The 16,183-nt window shown below is 46.9% G+C and overlaps 3 protein-coding genes, 1 long non-coding RNA gene and 1 other non-coding gene across 5 annotated transcripts; 2 read left to right on the forward strand and 3 right to left on the reverse strand.

Annotated features, from left to right (window-relative positions):
• Positions 1-1,557: 1,557 nt before the first annotated feature.
• Positions 1,558-2,961, reverse strand: LOC100827395. Its single transcript, XM_010238095.3, has 2 exons — positions 2,608-2,961; positions 1,558-2,519 (listed from the first exon to the last, which is right to left on the reverse strand). Exons 1-2 carry the CDS (start codon positions 2,959-2,961, stop codon positions 1,923-1,925), a joined length of 951 nt encoding a protein of 316 aa, XP_010236397.1. The 3' UTR covers positions 1,558-1,922.
• LOC104583525 lies at positions 2,961-8,447 on the forward strand. Its single transcript, XR_002964476.1, has 3 exons — positions 2,961-4,100; positions 4,176-7,907; positions 8,064-8,447. It is a non-coding gene; the product is annotated as an uncharacterized LOC104583525 (long non-coding RNA).
• Positions 8,448-8,633: 186 nt separating this feature from the next.
• TRNAR-UCU lies at positions 8,634-8,706 on the forward strand. Its single transcript has one exon. It is a non-coding gene; the product is annotated as a tRNA-Arg (tRNA).
• Positions 8,707-8,958: 252 nt separating this feature from the next.
• On the reverse strand, positions 8,959-11,920 carry LOC100827694 (UDP-galactose transporter 1). The gene is made up of 5 exons (XM_003573218.4): positions 11,192-11,920; positions 10,277-10,526; positions 9,988-10,195; positions 9,473-9,704; positions 8,959-9,370 (listed from the first exon to the last, which is right to left on the reverse strand). Exons 1-5 carry the CDS (start codon positions 11,300-11,302, stop codon positions 9,158-9,160), a joined length of 1,014 nt encoding a protein of 337 aa, XP_003573266.1. The 5' UTR covers positions 11,303-11,920; the 3' UTR covers positions 8,959-9,157.
• Positions 11,921-12,065: 145 nt separating this feature from the next.
• Positions 12,066-15,469, reverse strand: LOC100838909 (PHD finger protein EHD3). Its single transcript, XM_003571245.4, has 6 exons — positions 15,034-15,469; positions 14,532-14,723; positions 14,118-14,429; positions 13,612-13,701; positions 13,454-13,501; positions 12,066-13,363 (listed from the first exon to the last, which is right to left on the reverse strand). Exons 1-6 carry the CDS (start codon positions 15,196-15,198, stop codon positions 12,470-12,472), a joined length of 1,701 nt encoding a protein of 566 aa, XP_003571293.1. The 5' UTR covers positions 15,199-15,469; the 3' UTR covers positions 12,066-12,469.
• Positions 15,470-16,183: the final 714 nt, after the last annotated feature.

Below are 16,183 nucleotides of genomic sequence, written 5' to 3' on the forward strand. Positions count from 1 at the left end.
TCATGTTAGTTTTTCGAGCAGAGTCTACCTCTTGCTCATTTGCGAGCAGTACTGATTTGAATAAATGATAGTACAGTACCTCAGAAGTCAGAGCACTGCTTGGAACAGGCGGTAATTTGCTTCAACTGTAATCTACACATATAGTCACATCCGCTGAATCTTACATAGTTAACTTTTAAACATGAATATAAGAAATTGTTGACACTTCCTTCCCTATAGTAGCAAGAGGCAGTAGTCTGCTATTGTACCAATCATCAGTCAAGGAGGTAATCCACAAGAATGGGGTTGGCATGCATCTCTTTTCTCCTTTTCACTTTTGCAGGAGGGCATCAAATACATTGGCAGTAAGAGTATGACCAGAGGGAGGACTTTTAGATCATTGCAGAGTGGCTCATCATGATTGCGTGGATTCTATGCAAGTCTTGTCATTGAGAGGGAGGTTACAAAAGGATTGTCTGGAGAAGGTGATAATCTGTGTAATGATGCTGATCCTAACATCACTGATTCATATAGATTGGCACACCATATTTTTTTTGAAAGAGAGAGATTGGCTCACTATATTTTGAATTCTGGATTTAGGATTGTAATAAGGAATGAGTTTTCTCTCGTACATCTTTGAGATTTCATTAATCATTTTTTTTTGCAGTGCTACTCTCAGTCTGTTTGAAGTTCCCATTAACTGCCGATTTTGAACAGTAAGCATTCATCCTAGGTGCTAATTTTATTACACTGCACTGCAAACTCTTTCAATAGCTCTTTCAATAGCTGAATGCTTTGTAGGAATAATGTCGCATTAGATTTTTCTCATTTCATTTTTGAATTTTTTTTGTTTAGTAGCTAATGATGAATTGATCAAATCTGAAGAGAGAACTGTGGCATGGCACTGATGTTTTCTTGGTTGCAGATCCTGCTTTAGCAAAAAGCAGTTGGTGTCGCCATTTCAGTATAAGGGATTCGATTTGGTCGATTTATGCTCAGCTTTTTCCTGGTACTGGCAGAAGCTGCCTGAACCCCAAAGTATGGAGCATGGATTATGCTGCTGCTTACCATCATTTCTCTACTGTATAACCCTGTAAAGCAGCTCAAATCAATCAATTTTGCATTGCAGCAGTTGAGGGCATTCTCCTTTTTCCTGGAACCGATGCCTTCGAGTTCAAGGTGATCATCATGTCCCAATTCCAGAAGGCGATCTCATGATTCTACAACCAAAACGATGACTGCTGTCGGAGATCATATGGAGAATCATGTCAGGTAACTCGTTTTTTTTTTCAAAGCCACACTAAGGTGTGTATTGTCCCTAATTCCTTGCCTTGTCATCTTCTCTATTTGTAGTAAAATAATCAATCTTTACTCTGCCAGTCGCCATGGCAACTAGTGGAGTGATCAATGATAAGGAAGGTGATTAGCCTACCACCAAAGAACAAAAAGAAGACGCAAAAGATGACAAGCACAAGAGTTCATTTTAACACCCCTAGTTGCACCCTTTTTGTCTCTGTCCAACAAGCTGCCCACATCTCCACAGCACTTTTCCAGTTACAGAAAAGGGCAAAGAGTCGCTTCCCTTTTCCAATGCAGATTCTTCCTTTCACTATCAACCATTATATCATTCATCCATGGAAGAAACTCCGCCTAGATCAATGCATTAAAAATTACTACACATATTCTGATTCTGATGCTCATAATAGGTAGGCCTAAGCACAAACTGCCTGCCATCACCATTGCTGCTTAAAGAAGACACGATGCAAAGATGATAGACACACACACTAGCTGGCTAGCTGCTATGGTAGCTAGAGAGAGTAGCTAGATTACCCAATCACAAAAGCAAAAAACACCTACATTTTTCTTAAAATTGTTAGCCTAGTTGTACTATCTACCATGCCCTGTTTGTTTCTGCTAATAGCTGCTGCAAACTCCGATCAGCTTCAGCGATGGCTGCACAGGTCAGACAGCATCTTCCTGCCTTCCACAATCTCATCAAAGAAGTCATCCAGTTCGCCGACGACACTCTCCGCACCTGACTGCAGCACCCCAACCCAGCCTTTGATGATCTCCACCCTCTCGGCGATCTCACCGGGGTCGGCATACCCTGTGGCGATGACCCTGTCGAACTCTGCCTTGAGGCTCTCGATGCCGGCCCTGGCCTGCCGGAACTCGTACATCATGACGCCAGAGCCAGAGTGCTGCCCGGCTACTGCCTCCATCTCCTCGGCGACGCGCTGGCGCAGGCGCCCCATGGAGGAGACGTAGCCAGCACCCGTGGCACGGAACATGGGCGCACAGCCAAGGTCCGGGAGGCAGGAGACCGTCCCAGAGATGAGGATCATGAGGAGGAAGGAGCTGGCGTTGCGCAGCGCGTAGAGCACGCCCCGGAAACCGTTGAAGGCGTTGAGCTTGAACTCCACGGGCGACCGGTCGTCGAGCAGCAGCGACGCTGGGTCGATCCTAGCCTCCGCAAGCGCCCGGTTCTCCTGCTCCAGCCCAACAGCCTGCCGCCTTGGCGCGTTGATCGCACGCATCACCTGCCAGCCAGTAGGTGTCAATGATGTGATCAGAATCAGATATATTCAGATCAATAGAGGCAGGGGGGGATCGTCGATCGGACTGTACCTGACGGGCTGTGTGTGGGTTGGGGCTGCAGAGCCAGTCGTCGAAGGCGGCATCGATGCGGGTGGCGGAAGCGCAGTAGGTGTCCAGCGCGGTGGCGCCGGCCTTGACGACCTGGCAGGCCTCCCATAGCCGGGAGGTCTCGTCCATGTACTCGTCCAGCCAGCTCTCACCGGGCGGCAGGTGGAGCCGCTGCACCAGGTGGACGAGCTGCGAATGCAGGGACCGGAGCAGCGCCGCTGCCTGTTGGAGGAACGGCGCCGACACGAACGCGCCCTCCGGCGACGATGACGAGGCGGCCAGCGTGCCGTGGAGTTCGTCCAGGCCGTGCGCGATGGAGGAGTAGAATCCGTTCATGGCGACTCTATTTGTTGTATAACTGGGAGCAGCAGAGCAGAGCAAAGATCGAGATGAGAAGAGAGTGTGGTGCATGGGAGTGGAGGCTCTGCGCTGAGCTGGAACAGAGACTCTCGGTCAGCTTATATAGAGGAAGACTAGAAGACTGGACTTAGAGTGAGGGCAGTGAGTTGTACTATGGGGAAGCAATGATGGTTTGTCCGGCGGTCAGGGGGAAGGATGATTGGGGACTGGGCTGGGCAGCCATTGCCAGGACTCCTGTATGTGCTCCTCCTCTTCATGACCATTCTAATGGCATTGCCAATGCTTGAGAGCTAGTCCTACTAGCATGCAATGGAATGCATGGGAAAATGTACTTACTCAGCCTAGCTAGCTGCCACAGCCATTTTAATTTCCCCATGAATATCCCACCAGTTAATTTCCCCATGAATATCCCCCCACTCCAGTACTCCTACTCCAATTCTTGTCTTGAGTTGCATACTGCTGGTCCAGATTCAAGGGTAGGGACCATTTGCCATTGACAGTGTACTACTGGCGATTGATTATGAAGTTGTTGGTGCTAATCAAGGACTCACTAGTGCTACTACTACTTGAGCAGACAGCTGTCATCTGCTGCTGCTGCTGCTTTCCATATTCTGAATCCGGGTGGGAGGGAGGAAAAAGGAGGGGGGCCAATGTGCCGGGCCTCTGCTGGGAGCACCATCAATAAGCAGCAAGGAAGCAAAGAGAAGCAAGCGCTGGCTGCACTGCACTCCCCTGTCTGGCCTTCCCAATGCACTCAGCCACCTGTTAGTCCAGAAAGGAAACATTTTTCCTGGATACATGAACTCTATGGAGTATATTGACCATTGCAGCCACTGTGGGTACTTCTTTGCAACAACATATATATATATATATATATATATATATATATATATATATATATATATATATATATATAATATATATAGTATGGCAGCTAGCTGCAAGCAAATGTGTTTGTTTTCTTGTTCTTTTTTCTTTTGTGCAGGCCTGAAGAGGAGCTAGCTTCTTCTTCTTCGAGATGCATGGGATGCGTTGCTGCATGAGCCAATAGGAGCAGAGGAGTATGAGGACAAAGTTTCAAAGGTGGCAGGGAGTCCTAGAGATGTGTCGACAAGGTGAGCTGTACTCTACTGCTTACTTGCCCGTGGATTAGTGGGGCACTTAATTTAATTTGCTTGAATTGATGTTAGGAGGAATGATGGGTTTCCTTGTACCCGTACAAATCTCTCAGTCCGCGGCCAACACAACCCCCATGCTTCCATGCAATGCAATGCCAATGCAATGGCTTGGCCGCCTTTTGAGGTCCTTCTCCCTCTCGCCCGGGCCTCCAGTCCGGCAATCATGCCCAATATATGCTCTCGTGCCCCCTTCTTCTTCCTCTCCATTATGACTACTCCGTTTCTCTAGGGCACACGTCGGGCCCCGCATGTCGGTCAAGCCCTTGAGAAACTCATGACAGTCTTAATTCCAACACACAACTTCTACAAAAAAAAAATGTTTCTATTGTGATGATACTGTGTAAATTAAGAAGACTACAAATTAGTCTGGATTGACAACATTTCTAACATAGTCTATGTTGCTTGTAAAACATGCATGCTTGTAGTATACTAGTACTGCATATATGCGGTGGCTTCATTATAGTATTAGGATTGTCTTTTTGGTCCAATCCAATTCAAACACCACAGCTTCATCGGTGCATGCAATCCATCTCGTGGCAAGTGCTAAACCCTTTTAAGAAATGGAGCTCGTGGGGTTTTGGGAGGAGGCGAGGGGGATGTGGATTTGGTTGGGGAAATCAAAGGGGATGTGTGTTGTTTCCTTTGCCCTAACCAAGAACAAAGATTAATTAAGCTAAATCTTACTCCATGATCCATGCATCAGCTAGGAGCTACCTTTGAAATACTACTACTACTTGGCCAGCCGTGCCGTACATGCTGCGTGGTTGACCGGTGGGGGTCCAAGCACCACTCATCGGCCGGCCATGAATATTCTTCTTGTCCTCTTCCTGCTCTCTCTCTCCAGTCCTATAATCCATGCATTCATCTCACTATGTATATATAGGCTCATTGCAAATTAAACAGATCATAAAAAGCAAAGATCATCTGTTTTTTTTATTTAGATCAAGACGGTTCGACTCCCATAATTGAATTAGATGAAAAGACCATCTGCTAAACGTTTGCCAAACAGAAGAACATACAGTTCATATGCAAAACACTTTTATTGTCGGAAAAAGCACATTTTTTTGGTGTGTGTTCTATCTAATCAACTCTCTGTGTCTTATGTGTTATATACTATCTAAGTAAACTGTTTCCTGCAAATTTTTCCGTGGCGCGGTCTCTATTCCGCATCCGCAATATATCCTCTCAATTTCTTCACATATAAATTTCCATGAATTAATTTGGTTTTCATAGCAACGAGATCCAAAAGGGCATTAATTATCTGCCTGCCTGCCACAGTAATTTTACTTCTTGGATATACACACATATATAGTACACTTACTATTGGCGACCTTGTCCTGGACGCATAACTCCATTGTTTGCTCGAACTTGTAAAACAGGTGGTCACGGATATATCTACGTGGCACACGTATGCATGTCTAGTCCAAATTAGCATATGGGTTGGCGGCAACAGCATGCATACATGAAAGCAGCAACGGCTAGCTTTTAATTTAGCATGTCTGGTCAGTCACACACACACACACACACACACACACACACTAATTTTCTCTCTTCTTTTTTCAAAATTTGTACAGACATTATTATGAAAATTAGCAGTACTACACTGCCAGTACAGAGTACTACTGCTACTGCTAGGTCTCATGATCAAAGTTGCTAGCTTAGCTAGGTGTGCTGTAGAGCTGTAGGAGTGTAGTAGTAGCTTGCAATGGTGTGGCTGCTGGCTTGACCAGAACTTTGAAAAATGCATGCAATGCATCTATGCTTGGACAGCAGCAGTCTACTACTACAAGTACTTATCACTCTACATACAGTACACAGAACAGAGATCAAAGTTGCTGCTGCTGTTGTTCTTCTGAAGCAGCAGCCATGCATGCATAAGGCTGACAGACGGTGGTGTTCTGTATTATAGCGTAGCTGGTTCTCGTTTGATTACTGCTGTCAAGAGAACCCCGTGCGATGCTACGGAACAACGGAAAGTGTATCAAGCACGAGCCGGTGGAGGCGAAGTCTGGACATTGATCAACCGGCGCTCCCCTTTGAGTTGAGATCTGCAGGCGCCTCCTCAGCCTCGTCAACGACGGTGTGGTTCTCGCTTCCCAGCAGGGGTGGAGATCTCCAGCGGGCTTCTGCTTCCCTGTCTCCGTCACGCCTTGTATCCTCGATGGGGGTCTCTGGGTCGGTGGTCAGGGGCCGGACGAAATCCCTGCCCGGCTGCGTCCGGTGCCAACGACGGCGACGCCTACGGGCGCCTTTACCTCCTTGGAGGCGTGGTCGTGGCCCCTGACCATTCCTTCTCCATCCTCGGGCTCCAGGGGAAACCCTTGGTTCGGTTTGCCATGGCTCCGAATCAGGCAGCAGCAGCGACACCTTGGCATCGTATCCTCCTTGGAGGCACTGCTTTGGTAGCCCGTGGGAGTTCGAGTGTCGTGGCATGAGATGGCAGCCTCTCTATTCTTGGCGGCGAGGCTTGGTGGTAGCGCGAAGCCGGTGTTGATCCTCTGCTCTGGGCGTTGGACTTCAAGGCGCGATGTTCGTCACTATCGGTTCCCTAGATGATGCATCCTTCCCAATTCAGTCTGGTCCATTCCTCTACTTGCCGACCGGGGCTTGATCTGCTTCCAGATTGGCCTCCCTTCTTAGGCGTATTGTTGGGGGTTGGCCAGGGTGGTCTTGGTGTCATGGTCGCAGATTTGGGTGTCCTGCAGCTATCGTGAAGCGGCCTTCAAGGTCTTGTGCTCTGCCTTCTTTGCCCTAGGGCTGGAGGTGGGCAAGGCGAGTCTCATGTCATTGTGGTTTGAAGCTTGGTGGTGTCTCTTTAACCTGCTCTGACCCCAAGTTGGCTCAAGATCTGTTGGCTGTAGGTCTAGGCTAGCTAGGGCTCCGTCTTAGGTCGTCCGGAGAGGACGGTCATGTTTTTTCTTGCTTGGCCTCGCCGTTGGCGGGTGCGGTGCATATGTTGTAAATCTTGTAACTTTTGGTTACTCACGCTTCTTTGCGCTTTCTTCTTAATGAAAATGACATGCTTCCAGGCGTGTTCGAGAAAAAAAAATTAGAGTCTGTTTTGAGGAACAAATTGGCAGTTAAATGCTTGAAGTTCAGTTCAGTTTGCTGCTGGAATAAAGAAGAAACAACAATTTTGAATTGCGATGAGATCTATCGAAGAACACAGCTAGCTCATATATAATGCTCTCCATGGAATTTGGGGTGAAAAAGGGAAGGAAAGAAGAGGAAAGCTGAAAAGAGGCAACTAAAGGAGATGCTAGTCAAGTGTTCTCCAAATTTTGTGTTGAATGGCGGCTATATTCATGAGTAGCAGCAAGTAGCCTAACTAGTCAAGTGTCCTTGCTGTGATGAATTGAAGCAGGCAGGGCAGAGCAGAGCTGTGTGTCCTCCTAGAAGCTATAGCTAGACCTGAAGAAAGTGCATATCCTCCTCTATCACTTTTCTCACCGCCAAGTTGTAAAGGGGAGAAAGACATGCATGGAAACTGCAAAGTTGCCTCGCTTTTACAAACCATTGCCTTTTTGCAGGATCTGATCTCTATTTCCTTTCCTGTTACCTCTCCATGCAGCTGCTATGCTGCTATAGTAGCGTATGATCTTGGCCATCCATGCATTTCTCCGTCTTGTAGCTCGGCTCGGCTGCCTAATTGCTGGCTATGTTGGTTGCTTTCTGGAGACAGAGAGGGAGAATATGCTCCATGTTGTCCAAAAGGGAAACGCAAAATCAATTGCATCCACGGTGGTTCGTTTCTTTCCTTCTCCACACTGTCTTTCTGTCTTCTTTTCTTTCTCTCTTACGTTTGTATTTCTGAATGAATTGGTTGTGGTTTTACATGTATGTTGATTTTTGTTTTAAAGCGTTTGCACCAACATATAATACAGGCAGTTTTTTTTACAGTGCAAGAAAAGGAGAAGGACAGAAATGAAGGGAAGCTGTATAACTTTAACACAGCTGCTATACAACTATACAAGAGAAGAAGCAGAGACTCTGACATTGAACTTGATCATGGGCCATTTGGAATATGCTCTGACATGGAGGTGGTAAACAAGCTCAATCGGTTTATCAAAAACCAGCAAGGTACAAGCAAGGGTCCAGACACTGAAGAACTGAACAAAAAGCAAGATAAACCAGGCGAGAGAACCGCCCAGCAAAGTTGCAGACGCTAAACTATCAGAACAACTACAAGAGTCACAAAACATCACGATAAGAAACAGAAAGGCTCATTTGTGTACTAAGATGATATAACTTTGCAATAAAATTGGCTGTGCGCATCGTTTCATCGTTTCGATGCAGAGGCCGGGAAGAACCCCTTTTCGAAAAAAAACGGTTCGTCCTTTTCCAATGAGCGTTCTCTAGCATGAATTCGAATGTAATTCGTGCACGTAAATGAGTGGAAAAAAGAATGCTGTTGCAAGGGGTTGGATCATACTGTCTAGGAGATCTTATCTAATGACATACAAACAGGAGGCGCTCGTGGCCTAATGGATAAGGCATTTGACTTCTAATCAAAGGATTGTGGGTTCGAGTCCCACCGAGCGTGTTCTTTTTTCTTAAATTTTTTTCATTCATTATGCTTCCCATTGAAACTTATTTTCTTCAGCGCATGCTATTCATAAGTCGTCTAAAAAGGAATTTTTTTTTGTGCCAAATTTTAGCAGTAATCTTGTTGTAGCATCGGCAACCCCAATCATGAAAATATAAATTCATAGAAGTGCCAGCATAAGATAAGATGCTATTAATTTGTCCAGCAACTGAACACAGACGCTAGAAAAATTCAGATCAGGATTCCAAGAACAATAAACTGGGTGCAGCGACCAGCATTAAAGCTTAAAGCAATAGGGATTGTAATCCAGGGGTCATCAAACATAGTAGCATTGTCACTGACACCAAAAAGAATGTATATATGCTGGAGCCTTTCTCTATGCCAAAATGCTGTTTATTAATTGTCTCTATGATTGTCAACAGCTAGGGACTATGCATTGTATTGCTTCCTAGATCTTCTCTTGCTTTTCGCCTACGAGGGGGAGCATCTCCATCCGGCTTCTCGGGGTCCGCGGGCTCAGGGTGGCGCCTTGCTGGGAGATGAGATGCCTCACGTAGCCGTAGAAGGTGCAGCCGACGAGCGTGATCCCGCACCCGACCGCGTTCATGGCGGAGATCGGGTTCCGGAAGATCATCCAGGAGATAAGCACCGCAGCAGCTACCTACACAGACCCATCATGGTACCATCAGTTTCCCAATGCTGAACTTTGTTTGTTGGACTGAAGAAGCAGAGTGAAGAGGAATGGGGATATCAGTGCTCTCACCTTGAGGTTGCCGGCCACGTTGAAGGTCACGGCGGTCGTCGAATGGATGACGTAGAAGATGGAGAAGTTGAGGCAGAAGGCGAGAATTCCTGAGGTGATTATGATGATCAGTGCAGGGACAGTTGACTCGTATGTGTATAGCCAGTTGATCACGCCGCCCCCTTCGAGTACAATCGCTGGTACTGACAGTATCATGGTGGCAAAGGGTGCCATGTAGTACACCGTGTTAATGCTGCAGAGAGAAAAAAGGAACAGAAAACACAGGTAACCAAGAGGAAAAATATGCAATATCGTAATTGATCGTGTAGGTACTATGAAAATATGAAGAAATTCTACATAGCATGATGACAACAGAAGCGCTATTACATTATCCATGAATAACTCTGTTAAGAACTATTGTGAATTATCAGATGACAAGAACTACTTCCCCTTTTATTTTTACTTTTTCTTGTTGTGAAGCTCAAACAGATGCTATAAGATCATTTCCTCTGTAAACTGACTGGATCACTGTTTACCTGTCAAATTTGTATCCATGGAGTAGGGATTCTGCCAAGATGGTCTTTGTAGACGTGGCGAGGCAGCCAACCATGGCGGCACAAAAACCAAACATGTTGAAGCTAAGCTCAGTTACTGAAGTCAAGAGGATTCCCCCCACAATAGGAACCAATGAAGCCCATATGCGCCACTCAAAGTATTTCCTCCAGACCAACCACTGCAGGATAACTGTTCTACAACGAATCAGAAAATGACGCAACAGCAAGTGCGAAAAAGGCGTCGTCCTCGAAGATGAACAAATCAGAGAACCTGTCGTTGCAGGAGTGAAGGATTTGATAGTCTGCATGAAGGAGACTGGGATGTACCGCAGGCTGACATTTCCCAGCACGATGTTTATGCAGAACACAAATGACATGGGGAATATCCTTTTCCAGCGATCCTCGGGGGCAACCTCGATCAGCGGTTTTATCTTGAGCATTTTGATTGCGATGTAAGCTCCGATGGAAGAGCATATGAAGTGGACGCACGACACGGTCAGAGGAAATTTGAACTCCAGTTTCTGCATCCCAAGAAAAAAAAAATCAAGTTCATGCTTTTCTGCTGAGGAGGCTGCAATAGTGCCACTGCCATGAACTAATTGTCAGTTTAAACTTGAAAGCAAAAAAATGTTCATTCCAAGAGAAAGATGGTGGCAGAAGCCCATGAGAAACATCAGTCATATCGACTCTTCTACATGTCATTTGCGATTAAGTATGTTCTCAAATATTATGGTACTAGTCCACAAAAACATATTAGCACATAATCAATGTTAACTCCGAAGTCTGAACCTTGGGACATTTTTCAGCTCACTAACGAAATGGCTCCCATCTCCAATCCATTTTGCGGATTGTAATCTACATTAAAACCAATAATTACCATCCCAAATATTTCCAATCCTTCATGTTTCTGATTCTTCTTCCCACAAATATCTTCGTCTTAACTCCAAACCTAATCCTTTTGTGGAGAAACCTAATTCCAACAATTTACAGCCATGAAAAAGGACAATCCCTTCATATTCCTAACAACATGATAAATCAAAAGCCAGCTAATCTGCTCCCCTGATTGCGCAGATCAACCCATAAACATGAACAAATCCTCCGGAAGACGAGGAAATCGAGAATATATATTGAAAGAAAAGTTGTAAGCAGAATGGGACGGAGGGAGAAGAGCGGCCGCGAGACGGACCTGGAAGATCCATTTGTTCATGATGATGACGGTGACGTTGAAGCACCACCATTGGAGGATGGCCAGCACCGCCCTCACCGTCGCCACGTTCCCCATCTTCCCTTCCTCCATATGCAGCGCACAAAAACAACAAAGATCCCCTGGATTCAATTCCAATCCCACTAAAAAAGAAACGCCTTTAATTTCTTCCAGCCGGAGTCCAGGAGAGAAGAAAAAGGCAGAAAGAGACAGATGCTGGAACGGCTGGCGTATTTATGTGTAATTAATCAGTGGAAAACTCCTCTTGATGATCCATTTGTGGAAGGCAGCAGGCTGGCTTCTAGAAGACCATGGTGGTTCTTCTAGAAGGTTCCAGAAGCCGTCAAGGCGTCAGGAGAAGAGGAGGAGGAGGAGCTAGAGGGGTTTCGCTTTCGGTCGTAGGATTTGCAGGTTGTGGTTTTTAGGTTGAGAGTTCGATTGGTGTGATTCTTGCCTCTCATAATACGTGTTGCCACTCTTCTTCTTCTTCTTCTTCTTCTTCCTCCTTCTTCTTCTTCTTCTTCTTCTCTTCTTGTATACGTCAGCCTAGCCAGCTCAGGCTTGGACACGTGTCACGTGGGACCGTCTCAGCCGAGCTTGGACACGTGTCATTTAAAAACTGTTTAATGGGTCGACATATGGGCCTCTCTATGAGACTCCCCTGGGACCTCCAACCAATCCCTGCATCTGCACAGAACACACCATTCTTCTGATGAAATCAACAGCATTTCAAGCTCAGCTCACCCGTAGAAAAGCCAGCTTGCAGCAGCCTTCTTCCCCTTCACCACCAACAATTATTTTACATTCCCAATCACAAATCGATAACAGAAAGCACAAACAAGTAGCTAGTCAAACATTGTTCTAAAATATATGTTCTTCATCATCATAGATCAGAGGGATAAAAACAACAGGTGATGAAGCACAAAACGTTGTAAACAAAACAGCATCATTCGTTGCTTACAGCAAACACCGAATTAACCTCCCTTCTCCACACAGAAAGGGAAACATCAAATGGAGTAATAACGTTCCATGCAGAAACAGCCAACATAAACAGTCTTCAACAGGTAAGACTTGTCCCTGTAAATGTCAACTGCACAACTGACTGGTTGATTCAACCAGTCATGTCAGGGTACTGTATATGGCCCCTTCAAAGAGGGGGCCGCCAAAAGGATCATCCTTTTTCTTCTTTGAATGTAAGCTTGGCCAAGCAAAATGTTGCGGAAGATATTCTGCTTATTACGTCTCTTTGCCACCAACTAGCTAAGAATCCGACTGACTGGCATGCTTCATGTTCTTATGTCTCTTCAGGACAGACAACTCGTACTTTTGCATCCCTTCCCTCGCCCTCCGTAGACTGCACGACGGGCAATACCACTGGCCTTTCGGGATGCAGGTGCGCTTCGGCGTCATGCAGTATATGTGATAAGCTTCGTCACAGCCGTCGCACAAGGCGATATCTTTGTCATCCTTATTCTTGAAGCAGCATCTGCAGAGACAGGACGGGCAGTACCAGCATCCGAGGTTTTTCTGCTTCTCAGACGCGATCTGGCTTTCTCTGAGGCATCGGATGTGATAGAATTTGTAAGAGCAGTAAGGATGACCACATACCAAGAATCGCCTGTCGTCGTCTTCGCATGTGCCGCAGTGTTTGCACAGCTTTGCAAGGGCAGTTGTGCACAGGTCTGGCTCGTTGTCTTCCACCACGCATGGCACGGAGCTCCCCTCTCTTTCATCAGCTAACTCCATTCCACTACCAATTTCAGGCGGTTCTATTTTCTCAAGGACTTCAAGCCTGGCACACAGAGGACAACCAACATGCAAACTGTTCTTGTGAACATTTTTCATGATGTCTGCAGCTGACCCCTTCCCCTTATTGCTGCAGGCCGGGCAGTGCCAGGTTGCTGGGATCTGTTTCATAGCAGGATGGAGTCGCTTGACACAGTCAAAGTGGTACGTGCTGTCACATCCATCACAGATAAGTCTTTTTTCTTCTTCTGCACCGTCTCCACATTGCTTGCAAGTGCAAATTCGACGAAGTCCACCTGTCTCGGTTCGCTTTGGAATTGTAGAATGACCAGAATCACATGGGGAGAACTGCACGGTGGTAGTCGAACCCTTTGGGATTTTGTGGACGACACCAACCAAGCTTGTTTCCTGGTGAAGAATGCAATTAGTAAAAGGTGTTAATAGAGTGCAACAACAACAAAAAATGACCAGCAGACTGTCTCCAAACACACCAATTACCTCTATCCGGCGCTCAGCAGCATCCTCTGCTTCAGAAACTCCAGAAGTCTATAAAGAATATATCGTAAGCAATGTGCAGTACCAGCATAAAAGCCAACAAGTTAAAGACTCCACAATAGCTTGAAGCATGGTCGTGGAGAAAATAACTACAAATTTACCTGCTTCTGATAAGAAGCTCGTGAAATGATTGGAAGATTGCTTGCTAGACATGTCATCTCCCGGCCAACTCGTTCAAACTTCTCCCATGTCTACATCAGAAACAAATATCCATACAGATACATGAATATGATGACACTTTACTCAGAATATTGTTTGCCTGAATGTTATGCAACTTCAGGTGAAACAACAATAGCAAGCAAGCAGTTTCATTGAGCACTGCTCCTATACTAGCTACAACATGGAATGTGCTACTTAGAAAACATGATTCATCCTCCCTTGGGAGTCTCCTGGTTGGATGATTCAAACTGTTTGGAAGGCCAAGGCAGCTAATGTGCAATCAAATGGTGCAAACATAGGAACTAGTTTCAGAACAACAGTGTATAAAGGGCTTTCTCTACTCTGCCAAGTAAAGTGAAGTTTATGTATCTATACTAGATAAAGCTCAAGAATAAACAAGAAAGCAGTTATTTTTTCCGATGATTGAGTAAAATGGAGATAAAGCTACCTGCTGGATATCTTTGTTGAACAACGCCGGATTCTGTGCATAACTTCCGTTTCTCATGTTGGCGTCAATTCTCCCCAAATCAATGACCTCATGAACATTATTCACATGGAAAGTTTCAACTAGCAGATCACACAGCAGGGCAAATTTCTCAGAGACTAAAATGTCAAGGAGAGCACTGTTGCACATTGCTGTGTTGGCATCCAAAGATGCTGCAGTTGCATCTTTTAACGCAACAAAGGAACAAATCTCTTTCGCATCCGCCAGCCCAGTAGGATGCTCATCTGACGAATCTTGGGCCTTCCCAAGGTCACCCTGGTAATCACAGAAGTTCACCGTCAGTTTCATATCACAGTATAACAAGGTTGCTCTTTTTATTAAATAGATATGAGAAAAGCAAAGAAGATGATGACTGACTTGTTGTTCAGATTGGCAGCGGTTGTATCTGAGAGCGTCACAGATGCAGCTGTGAATCCCACCGCCCTTATTTATACCTGGGGCTTGCAGGTAGCCCTCCAATGTGTTCTTCCAAGTAATCCAATGCCTGGCCAGCATTGGGTGCCCATCTTGGCGAGAATTGCCACCGTACAGCATCATGGCGGCACTAGACTGCACGGAAATAAAGCAACCAAGCACATTGGACACGGTTCGGTTATGTATTACAGTATAAAATAGGCATCTCAGGAGTCAGGAGACAGAATTCCTAGGAACAAGTAGCAGGAGCCGAGATTCAGAGCAATTCGAAAGAACAGAGTGAGCAAATCTAGCCGCGTGAAATGAAATCTTGGCTGGAGTGCTTATGGCACCAGGAAGCCAGAGATGTCCCAGTTGCAACAGCGGAACACGGCGGCGGGCGGGCGGGGGGAAGAAAGAATGGAAGACGGGGAGAGCAGGGGTTAGATGCGAAAGCTTGGCTCACCTGTCCGGGGTCGGAGCTGGCGCCGCCGTCGGCGCGGGAGGCGGCGCGGCGGCGCTTGCGCGTGTAAGTGAGGACGCCGCCGCCGCTGCTTCCGCCGGGGGTCTCCGGGGCGCGGCGCTTGGGCGGGACCGGCGGCCGGCTGGCGCCGTCCTGGGAGGCGGACATCTTGGCTCCCGTCCGGCGAGGCTACAGCATGTGTTTTCCCCGGCGAAGAGCGGGGCCTAGACTGGGAACTCAGCGGGAGCGCAGCCGCGGCGGGGAGGACGGCCGAGGGGGCTGGTTTCTAGGGTTTGCGGAGGGGCGGTTTGCTGGGGAAGGATTTGGGGATTTGTGTGGGGAGCGAGGAGCGGGAGGAAGGAAGAAGAAGAGATTTTGCGAAACGGAAACGGGGAAAGAAACGGAAACGCGGACGGACAGGCTGTGTGTGTGCTCGCCGTCACGGCTGCCTGCTTTCAACTCTCTCTCTTCCGTCTCCACCAATTCAAAGTGCTCACGAAATTGGCAGCGGACGTTCGTTTGGTATGCTTAGGGGGCGACATCCCCGGTGAGGAGATATACGGTGGAGGATGAGGCGTTGGGTCGGTAGGCTTAGGGGTCCACGTCTCCGGTGAGGTTTGGTAGGAGGAGATATACGGCGGAGGGTTGGGTCGGCATGCTTAGGGGGTGACATCTTCGGCGTTGTTGGGGTAGTAGGAGGAGAAGGAAAGGGGGAAGGGGGAGGACGGCTGATCGTGGTGACGGTGAGGTTGTATGTATAGGTGGCCAACTAAGCGGAAGGATTCGATTTTCGTTGGTGAGGAAATGTCTTCCCGTGGCTGTGTAAGGAAGGAGAGGCCGTGTCAATAGGAAATGAGCGAGAAGAGGGGCAGGAGGAAGGAGAGGCGGCTGCAAGAGGGGAGGAGCGACGAGAGGCAGACAGGGAGAAAACCCTAATAAGGCAACAGCTGTAGGGCTAAATGGGCTATAGTCCATAGTTGGGTTGTGCTTTCGCTCTCTTCTTTTTTTCCTCATGTTCCCCGTTGTTATCCCAGGCCTTAATCGCTCTCTTATTTTTTTTTCCTTGTTGGCCCGTTCGGGCAGCCCAAGCACTGTATACGCGAGTTGGGCACCGGGTGGAAACAAAATGTCATCCACTGCCCAATGCCTTCCC

The sequence above is a fragment of the Brachypodium distachyon genome, chromosome 3 (genome assembly GCF_000005505.3).
Source record: "Brachypodium distachyon strain Bd21 chromosome 3, Brachypodium_distachyon_v3.0, whole genome shotgun sequence".
NCBI classification, from domain to species: domain Eukaryota; kingdom Viridiplantae; phylum Streptophyta; class Magnoliopsida; order Poales; family Poaceae; genus Brachypodium; species Brachypodium distachyon.